General features: G+C 42.6%; 1 protein-coding gene across 1 annotated transcript in view; it reads right to left on the bottom strand.

The window, feature by feature from the left end:
- The window catches only part of mettl24 (methyltransferase like 24), a 55,051-nt gene continuing 44,241 nt past the window's right edge, over window positions 1–10,810 (bottom strand). The window contains exons 4-5 of the mRNA XM_055016132.1: window positions 7,916–8,141; window positions 1–2,701 (exon numbers count right to left, since the gene is read on the bottom strand). Coding sequence (XP_054872107.1) covers window positions 2,369–2,701; window positions 7,916–8,141 — 559 coding nt within the window. The 3' untranslated portion in view covers window positions 1–2,368. The remainder of the gene's footprint in view (window positions 2,702–7,915; window positions 8,142–10,810) is intronic.

Here is a 10,810-nt window from a genome sequence, read left to right as displayed (position 1 = left end):
TTTCCTTGGGAAAAGTTTATTTCTTCATTCATAAGCCAGCAAAGAAGCATGAAGAGAAATCCCAGACAGTTCATTGCCTCGTCTCTCTTTATCAAACTGTATCAACAGAGCTTTGACAGATGGCATTAATTGAATAACTTGTGCATTATCTTTGGGTTTTTCAGGCCAGTATTTCGTTTTCAGATTAGGTTTGTTGTTAGTGTTCTGACTGTGCAGCACAGATAATGAAGAGAAAACAACTGCCAATTATATGACATTCGTCTTTGTGTGAATCTAAATTGTTATTTTCTATTATAACTGAAGGAAACTGCAATATGCAAAAAGAATAATTGGAGTTCATATTTTCTTTTGTCTTCTTCTCTCATGCTCGCCCACACATCCCCATTAAAACAGGCAGCCGTGTGTACAAGTATGGAGGCATTACAGGGCTATTGTTTAGATTATCGTCATGGTTCGTGTTCCAGATAGTCATCAGGGTTCAGCTGCAGGGAAACATCCGCTTCTTCTGCCTCTAAAACAGATTCCATCTCTCTGCCTTTATTACCCACAGTCCTCCCTCCTTCTCTTTGTCTCTCTAAGCAGCTCAAATGTCCTCCTTCAAATATTCACTTACTGTCAGTGAGACCAGACCGGACTCATTTTCATATACCGTTTTGTGAGTTGTGGATTTCATGTGGGGCCTTCTGGTTGTAATCCAGGCTCAGACGGGGCCTTGATGATGGTGACTGATGAAGAGGCTGACCTGCAGCCAGTAACACCGCCACTATGAGGTAGAATGCAGAGCCTCTGGAGTCAGTTACTCTGCCTCTCTACATGGCTGAGGTCATTATCCCAGGAAAGGATCGGTAGGAGCAGGGATTTTAGCTTTGTAAAAAGCTCACGCTAGATGACGGCGGGGCTGCAGTGGCTTGGTGGTTACCACTGTCGCCTTGCAGCTACAAGATCCCCGGTTCACATCCTGGTCTTCCTGGCATCTTTCTGCATGGAGTTTGCATGTTCTCCTGGTGCATGTGTGGATTTTCTCTGGATACTCCGGCTTCCTCCCACAGTCCAAAAGCATCCATCCATTATCTATACACCGCTTTATCCTCATTAGGGTTATCAGTCCCAGCTAACTTAAGCTTGCTTGATGCATCCGCGAGGTCCATGCGACTCTGTGCGGATGAATTACATCATTTTAGCAGCCACACCCCCTCACACGCCCCTTCTCAAGGGGAAAACTCCCGTGTTGTGCACCTCCAAATTTTTCTAACAGTGTGGACAGAGACACATGGAAAACTGGCAGAACAACAGGAGCTCCTAGCATCAGAAGTTCATAAATACAGGCATTCGTATGATTCATTACACAGAGATCACTGTGGTAACTGGGTTATGGACAATTCATGGCGTGAAATTAAAACTAACTGCTGAAATGCAACTATTTGGTAAAATGCCATGTTGTAATGGTGTAAACAATGGCAAACAACTTCTACTCTAGTACAAGAGTAGACTAGGTAGACGTGTGTTTGCGAAACACTGCCCCCTGCAGTTTGGGAGCAGACGAAGCATGGAGTATAAAGCCACATGTTCTCTTGAGTGGATTTCCAAGCGTCTCATTTCCACACGTCACGTTTGTGTGGATAGCATAGCCCAGCCTTTAGGGCGAAGGCAGGAGACACCCTGGACAGGTCACCAGTCTATCACAGGGCTACATATAGAGACAGGGGGTTTCCTGCCTTCACCCTAAAGGTGCTTTTCCGCTAGCACCTACTTGGCTCGACTCAGTTTAGGTCGTTTGCCATTACAGTTGAGTACCTCATCATTGTGGGTGGAGTCGTCATAGCACGGCGGCCTGGAAGTCCCTTAACGTCATTTGTGTGCGACACAAACGCAACACAACAATGGAGGACATCGAGGCGATGCTACACCTCCTGCTCGGTCTGTGGCTTTTTGTCAGATTCAGAGTAAATGCGTACCGTCGCTGTTAGCAGTTTTTTTTAAAAAAATGCGAGGTTGGGTTTTCGTGAAGGAGTTGCTCTCGTGTGTCGTCACTCTCTGTCCAATCAGTGGCCTGCACTCTGTAGACGTCACATTATCGACTCGACTCATCTTGCTGGAACCCCGGCCGAGTAGGTACTAAAACAGTACCTGGTACCAGGAACTACGTCCTAATGGAAAACCTCACAACCCGAGTAGAGTCGAGCCGAGTAGGTGCTGGTGGAAAAGTGCCATAAGGCAGCTGGGACCTGGATGTGGATTAAGTGGTGTTTAGAGGATGGATGGACAACAGCGGTCGGTTGGAGGGCAGCCGTGCTCTAGAAGGAATTTGTGCTCAAATTCCACAACCTTTCATGTGTCCATTTACAGGCTATTCTAGTGGAGATAACAGTTAATTTTGATTTCTACTTGGTTTCCACTGAGTGTTCACCCAGCTCAAGGTGTAAGCACTGCTGGCGTTGAAGACATTCTTATGCAGAAAGAGGTGAGGTTTGTTTGGGTCACTGTGCACGTGGAAGAGCTGGAAGTTGGCGTGTTCGAGCTCCTTGAGCAGGCTGAACCAGTATCGCACCACTGACGGGTCGTCGCCGCCCACCTCGAAGCCAGCCCAGTGCAGGTGGATCTCCAACAGCAGCTGACCCACTGAATCCAGGACTCCCTCAAGGACCAAGTTCTCTAAAATCTTCCACTCAGCACTCTCCATATCTGCTTTCAGCACATCCACCTGCAGGTAAAAAGAAAAAAAAAAGCACTTTTATTGTAGTAAATGAATGTCGCACTCACTAAACTGTGGAGTTATTAAATGCAAAAGCTATTAAAAGATGAAAAGGAGTAAGTGAAGCTTGGCATTTGTTCCTGCGTTAGCGATGTTGGTGATGGATTGAGCGAAGGAGCAGTCTGACAAGGCTTGCTGTGATACAGCAGATTGGAAATGCTTTGTAAGATGAATGTTAATAGCACCCTCAGGTCATATTCATGTAAGGAGACTCATGCATGCTCAATGTTTAATGCGTATCCTCAGGACCTCAGGATTTCTCTTAGGTTAACAGATTGCTAAAGATGTCCATTGTCTGACCTTTATGAGTTTAAAAGTCTCACTGGCAGCATTCCTTTTATGCCTTCGAGGCTCTCCAGTGTCTCAGCATTTTCTCAGGTAGTACATTATGTAGCCATGAAATTAATTATGATAAGACCCGAGGAGAGATTAAGATTTACCCAGAAAATGTCAGAGATTATTACATTAACGATAGCAGCTTCTCTGAGCGAGTTTTGAACTGTGGGAAATGTTTCCTCAACTAAACATCTGGCACCATGATATCTCCAATAGCAAAGTGGCCATGAGATTTCTCGCCAATTGCTGCCTTCAGTAACACTACAGAATTTCCAGGCCTCATTAGTGGAACTGAATATGTCTCAAAACAGCTATTTGCAGAGAACAAGTCCAAACATTATCCTCTATCCTCCCCATGATCTCCCTCAAAACTCCCACGAGCAGGAAGATGCACCTAATTGGCCAGAAATCTTGTAATGGAGAAAGACGCGGCATCGTTGAGAAGCAGCGTCTTCACTCAGTCTCTATATGTGCATATCATGCTGTGTTTATCTTGTTGAGCTGATTTTTTGGGAGTAAACTGCTCATCCAGCTTCATTCCGTCTGACTGATGTAAACATTTTTTTCCAGTGGACTTCATATAAATTGCCTTTCTGCCTCGACGGTCCCTGATCCGATGATGCCAATATCAACTCTCTCTGCAGGAGAAATTGCAGTCGCTGGCAAGACTCCTGTCCGCTGTGAGCAAAGTCCATATGGTGTTGGAGCTTTGGAAAGATGACTTTTGCTCCACTGCTGTGCAGAGTTAGCCACGCTAAATGCTCCTTAACTATGCTGGAAGAAACTGAGGTGTGGTGACAGTTCAAGTGGTTGAAGAGCAAAGTGAGATGTGTTCGTTAGTCACTGGGGTGAAATACATGGACTTAACACGCCTCGTTTTAAAGGAATAAGATCAGATAAGGCACAGTCATCACAAAAATCAAAGTTGCAGGTTTTTTTACTGGACTATTTCTTAACTTGCTACCTACTCTTAACCAAGAAATAGACAGTCATACAACCTACTGTAAGTGACAACAACATGGTTCTTGTACAGATTTTTATTGTTTTTAGAATGAGGGGTAACATGTGAACTGGTGACCTTTTTTTTCTAAATGTTTACCCATGTTTTGGTCATTATTCAAAGCTGAACTCGAGACTTTACGAGACAGAGACTCGCCGCTTCAAGAATCCTGAATTAAAATCTCTGGTAGAATTCAATAATGCCAAAGATGCCAGATGTTGGACAAATCTGTTCACTGCACCCGAAAAGCCAATCATCTGCTTTGTAACAGGAGAACCAGCCAACCAGTCGTGTTGTTGCACTGCAAGACGTAACATGGGGAGAACGATTTTAAGCCTTATTTTGGGACAAATTCACCAACCTTTTCTATGTGTTTAATTTCCCCAACACCTTTTGGACTCATGCATCCCCATATCATCACAATCCCACCTCCATGCTTTGCTGTCAGGACTATGCATTCACTGTGGTCGTCCTGGCCAAGTTCCCACCAAACATGTTGAACCTCATCTGTGCTCACAACATTCAGATTTCTTTTAATTTTTCATCCGGCAGTTTAATTCTGAACATTAATCAATGGGTTCTGCATCTCTGATTAGTAGTATTACGGCTCGTCCGCTGTGTTATAACTGAATTCCTGTACTAGCAGGTTTTCCTAGCACTAGTCTCTACCTGACATCATTAACCTGCATTTATTTTAAACTCATTCTGAATCCTGATCTCTGCCAGTAAATTAATAAGACCACTGTGTCGCATCACAAACACACCAGGACTCTAAACTGATAAGACCGATCAGCCTCGCTGTAGCGCCTCGACAGACTCATTTATTTACTGTAGATTGACTTTGGACACACAGAGATTTGTGGCCTCTACTGCTGAAAATTAATGTGAGATTGCTCTAAACAGTTTGTGTTTCTTAGTTCCTCTCCTCCCAATGAGTCATACTGTGATTATTTCTATAAAGCAGGCTCAGGATTAGGCAGCACACTGGGATAAATTTTAATTCAGAGAGGCTTTTGATGAAAAGTTGCGGGAGTCTTTGTAAACAAACAAGTTTGCAGATTTGACAACATAACTTTAAATGAAAGTTTACACTCTGGCTTGTTAATTGGCCTGAAATGTGTTTATTTCATGATGGGCAAATCCTAGCAAGACATTTATTTACTTTTTCCCTTTGTTCCACACAGTCAATGATGTCAGAATAATTACACAGAATTCTCTTGTAAACCAATGATCCAGACATCAGCGCTTATCTGGAATTTATTGTTATTATATGTTTTATGTGCTTTAATTAGTAGGGCTGCCACTAGCGAGTGGATCCCAGTTCAGGATATTTAATTAGACTTCTTTGCTGATTCCCTACTCTTTAGAAACACCTCGACAACTGCTCTGACATCAGTGCACAGCTTCCCAAAGGCATCCTAACAAAGACGAGCAAGATAATCATTTCAGAAGTCACCAATGTGTGGTCTTTGAGCATCTACTTTAACCTGCATACAGGTGAGTGCAGGATTTGCCCCTCTACTTATGAAATGAGCAAACTGTTTAGATTGCTGCTGCCTGTAATTTGCCGGCGCCTCATTTAATTCAGGATGGCACCACTGGGCAGCACTGATACTGTTGTGTTTTCCAATTACTGACATGATCAATGGTCCAGTGTGCAGCTCTTTTCACCAAATGGGATGTGACTTCCTGCTACTGACATTTGTCCCCGTGGTAACAGAGTCTGCTGCTCTCAGCTGGTCGCCGCCGCTCTCTGAATGAGTCATCGGTGTAGCTTTTAACTGGCACAGATAAGTAATGCTGCACATATTTTGACCTTTCCGAGTGACTCTCTTTCCCGTTTCAGAGGCTGGACGAGGAGAAGCTGCTCTGCTGCCGCTGACGCCTGCTGCTTGCTCTGCAGCACACTGTGTGCTCGCATTAAAAGCTCATTACAAGGACGTGTGTGTGGCTCTGCATTTAAAACAGGTGAGTTCTGTCATCTATAAAGCAGCGTGGTGCACAAACCCACCCACACATACTGTACACATGCCAGTACTTTTTCTGTTCATATCACATCACCCACTGACGGCATCTTCACAGTTATTCAAACACCTTGTATGAGCCGGTTTGCTTTGTTTGCGGCTGCAGAGAAGGAATTCAAAACTCAAACCTCTGAGCTGAAATCAGTTGCATTCTGTTCCACGGTCTAATTTACAATACAATACAATACTATGACTTTATTAATCCCCGAAAGGAAATTCAATTGTCTGGTCTCATCTGTTTACTTTTGAATTAAATAGTGTGATTGCTGCAGGACAGAAAGATTTCCTGAATCTTTCAGTCCTGCAGCAGTGATAGGAGTCGTCCACCAATGTTTTGTTGCTCATTGAGGCAGATATGAAGTGGATGATCCAGGTTTGTCAGAATGGCCTCCATCTTTCTAAGTGCACGTCTCTCCACCTCATCCTCCAGTGAGTTCAATCTGATTCCAACCACAGATCCAGCTTTTTTAATCAGTTTGTTCAGACGCCTTGCATCCTTGTTTTTTATACTGCCTGAATGAATGTCAACAGCAGTTTAAAGCTACTTTGTGCAGAACATTTCTGGCATTGGTGACTTCTAGTGATGGCATCAAAAAATCATGTTGTGGCAGCGAGTGGAGCACAGCAATACCCCAAGTAACACACTGCTGGGGTTTTCCCTTTTTCTACAAACTGTCTTCTTATGTTATAGGAATAATGTAAAGGCTTCTAGCTGCAGTATTTTACATAACTAGAGTCATGACTTCTAGATGTGAGAAGGGTTACAATGTGCGTCAGATGTTTTCTCTCTTCTGAGAGCCTTTTTTCGGGAAATAAATGACACACACAATTAATAATCCCCTTAACAGGAAAATGAAATCATACCTCTGCCTGTTAGGAATCAGAGGACGACCAGAAGGAATGACTCAGGAGAAGAATAATGTGGATAAGGATCATTCCAGAACTGGAGGACATTTTACATCCCACCCATCAAATTTCAAATAATCCATGTACAAAATAAGGAAACATGCTGTTGTTGTGTAAATGTACTTGTCCTGAGACCAAATGTAAAAAAACTAAGAGAAAAGAATGTTTGAAAATATTTTTAAATACCAAATAAGTCTGGAGTTCCCCCTAAAATGCCATTTTTCTCTTGTCCCACCCCCTGATGACCAAATTGAATTTCAAATAAAACCGTTAAAATAAAATTTAAATCTCCTTTTTTTTTGGTATTATGTTTTTCATTACTAAAGCTAAGCTACCTTCATGTCAGGAAGAAATAAAAGGGAAAAGAATCTGCAGCCTTCAGGGTGTGATTTTATTACCTATTTAAGAGCAGCTCAGCTCCTTTGACCTTGAATTATCCTCCAGCTTGTTTTTTCAAACAGACATCTTCTCTGGATCTGTAGCTGTGTTTATTAGCATGCATGCTATCGGTGGGCTTGGTGCGTATGATTGATCATGTATGCAGATCGCTATCTGGTGAGGTGGAACACGAACCCTGGGGAGCTTTGAAGAGGTAACGTTCAGCACCACAACTGGATGATAATTCAGCACGATAATATTTACAGGAGGAGAACAGAATCATGTATGGGAACATGTTCACCTGGAGTCTGGGATGGACAACAGAGGAATGAATCACCATGAGCTCAGCTCAGCTGAGGTGCACAGGATCAGGCTTGTGTTTGCAGGCAGCATATGAGTAATGCTGACACAGTAACAATAAATGTGTTTTACAAGACTCAAGGTGTGATTATGGTAGAATGTAGGATTCATTTATCAACCGTGTCCATGTCTATACAGACCTGCACTGCTGCCTCTTACCTCCCTGTGTCCGAAGTCGTTGAGGATGGTGGCTAGTTTCTTGGTGCTGGCGTACTGACGCTGGGCCACGACGGCTGGGTTGGGATCCCTCCAGTCTACGGAGAGCCGGTGGAGCCACATCTCAGTTTGCTGCAGGTGAGGCTGCTTCAGGCTGGGATCGAAGCAGTGGACCTCACAGCCTGACCTGGAGAGGGAACGCTCCAGGGACCGGTCGTCCACCCCCAACCTGCAGCAACACAACACAACACAACACAACACAACACAGATACAGGGAGTAAAAAGGAGTCACTTCAGTACTGGACAATTCAGTTCTTCCTGATGAAGCACAAGATAAAAATGCAGGAGATCACTAAAGCACTAGAGACCTGTCCTGGGTCCTCATACAGACAAAGATTTGAAACAATGCCCATCCCTAGACAAAGACTGACGAATGCATGTCTGAATGTTGCTTTATGACCTCAGTGCATCTTCACCACAGTCACTGTGAAACATCACTACAGCTCCAAATGAAATCTGCTGCGTTTTACTGCACGAGCAGCAGGTCAGATTTCACGGAAAACAGCTCGTCATCTCACTATAAAGCCCTCCTCTTTCATGTCATAATGTCATCTGATAGCACCGAGGGCCGCTGCTTAAAAGCATGAAACAGGATGAAAGCTTCCTGTTTTATTCCACTGTAAAGTGAGCGAAAAACTTTGACACCAGCATGCAGCGAAACGCTGTATGTTAAAGACAGAACGTCTGATCAAAGACCCCAAATCTGCCTGTTGACATGAAAAACACATCTGTTACACATGTCAGCTGAGTGGATAAAACTGATGAAATGATACAGAGAAGCTTCATATCAAACACCACAGTCTGATCCTGACTTAATAATTCAAAACAAAGGGAATGGAAGGTTTTCTGTCCAAGAAATGCTTCTGTTTCTGTCTTTCGTGTTTCTCTCTTTTTTTCTCTTTCTTACAAGTGGCTCTCCATTTTCAGATATATCTGAGTAGATGGACAAATTACATCAGGGCTGTCAAACATGCAGCCCGTGGTCCAAAATCGGCCCTCCAGAGGGTCCAATCCGGCCCACGGGTCGACTTTGTAAAGTGTAGAAATTACAGAGAAGACATTAACTGCAAATTGCAAATTTGTGAAACTATAAATTTAAAATAATTTCTAGACCATGATAAGTTGTTTGGATCATAAAGTAAAATACTAGATTATCTTTGTTCTTTTGTGTCTCATTTTTTATATTTTGTCTTGTTTTTGTTGTTTTTTTTGTCTTTTTTTGTCTAATTTTTGTCATTCGTCTCATGTTTTTGCCATTTTGTTTCTCGTTTTTGTTGTTTTGTGTTTCCTTTTGGTCCTGCTTGTGTTTTTTTGTCTTATTTTTGTCATTTTGTGTTTTGCTTTATTTGTCGTTTTGTTTCTCATTTCTGTCATTTTGTGTTGTTTTTTTGTCTCGCTTGTGTTTTGTCGTTTTTCTGTTGTTTTGTTTCTCGTTTTTGTCATTTTTTTGTCTCATTTGTGTCATTTTTTTGTCTCATTTTTATCTTTTGTCCATTTTTTTGTCATTTTGGAACTTTTTTGGCAAATTTTTTGTCTCTTTTTTGTTTTGTTTAGTGTCGTTTGTCTCATTTTTGTTGTTTTGTGTCTCATTTTTGTCATTTTGTTTCTCATTTTTCTGATATTTTGTCTTGTTTATGTTGTTTCATAACATAAAATGCTAAATGGATGCCTATCACTAAATGTTGTGTTCCTTTGTAGACACTCTGTGATCTGGAAGTTGTAATGTGGAAATGATAAACTGAGGTGTAATGCTGTTGAAACTGAATTTATTTTTCTGAAGAAATTTCAGGTTGTTCGTGATGTTTTGTAAAAAGATAATTCATTAACAATTTCAGAATGGACTTTTTTCACTAAAACAAAGGGAAAAATTAGAGTTGCTGTTATTTCTAGGTTATTATGCTGTGATTTTACTGGTCACTGGACATCAAACTGGGCTGAATGTGGAACCTGAACTAAGATGAGTTTGACTCCTCTGCATTACGTTGTGTTCCTCTCCTTCTCATCCCCGCTGGCGTCTCTCACTGCTGTTCTCTATTCGTTCCAGCCCTCCCTTCCCGTCTATTTCCACAGTTTTCCCCCTTTCTTCCTCTCTCCGTTGCTTGTCTCCGCACTCCCCCGTGTCTTGTTTGTGCTGCAGCTGTGTGCTGTAATTGTGGCGGAGGGAGTACATTTCACAGTGCGCGTCTTTTACGGATGAGGCACCGGGTCCCTGAACGCATCCCCACTAGCAGGAGAGATGAGAGATGAGCATATGCGAGGGATTGAGATGCAACTAGACGTGGCTTCTTGCAGCACTAAATATTTCATTGAGCTTCCTGCTCTCTGGTGGGGTGTTTTGGCCGGGAATCACTGCGGTGACACTCCAGATGAGAGGGATGAGGGATTAGTGGTGGAGCAGCGGGGGCACAAGTAGATGGAGAGTGAAGCCGCAGTACATCAGAAGCTTCTTCTGAATGACAACGCTGATAAAAGAGGGTCTCTGCTCGCTGTAATAGCCTCTCTCAGGAGACGACAGTGTGCAGGAGCGGCAACACTCTGGATGAATGACTGTGTACACAACAATGAAGATAACATTAAATTAGTCAGAAATACAGTCTACAGCAGTGGTAGCCAACACGGTGCCCGGTTGCCTGCAGAGACCATGTGAGTTGCCCCAGACACGTTCTAAAAATAACAGTAGTCACCATGAAATTCCTTATAAAAAATTATAATTGCTGTTCTTTTCAAATCAAAATACTTACATTAATGCAAATTTTACATTACAATATTTATTATATATATATTTTTTAAAAAATGTCTTCGGTGTAAATGAACTTTGATCTTGTCCGAGTCAGATTT

The sequence above is a fragment of the Amphiprion ocellaris genome, chromosome 12 (assembly GCF_022539595.1).
Source record: "Amphiprion ocellaris isolate individual 3 ecotype Okinawa chromosome 12, ASM2253959v1, whole genome shotgun sequence".
NCBI lineage: Eukaryota > Metazoa > Chordata > Actinopteri > Pomacentridae > Amphiprion > Amphiprion ocellaris.
This window is presented reverse-complemented; position numbering and strand designations above follow the sequence as displayed.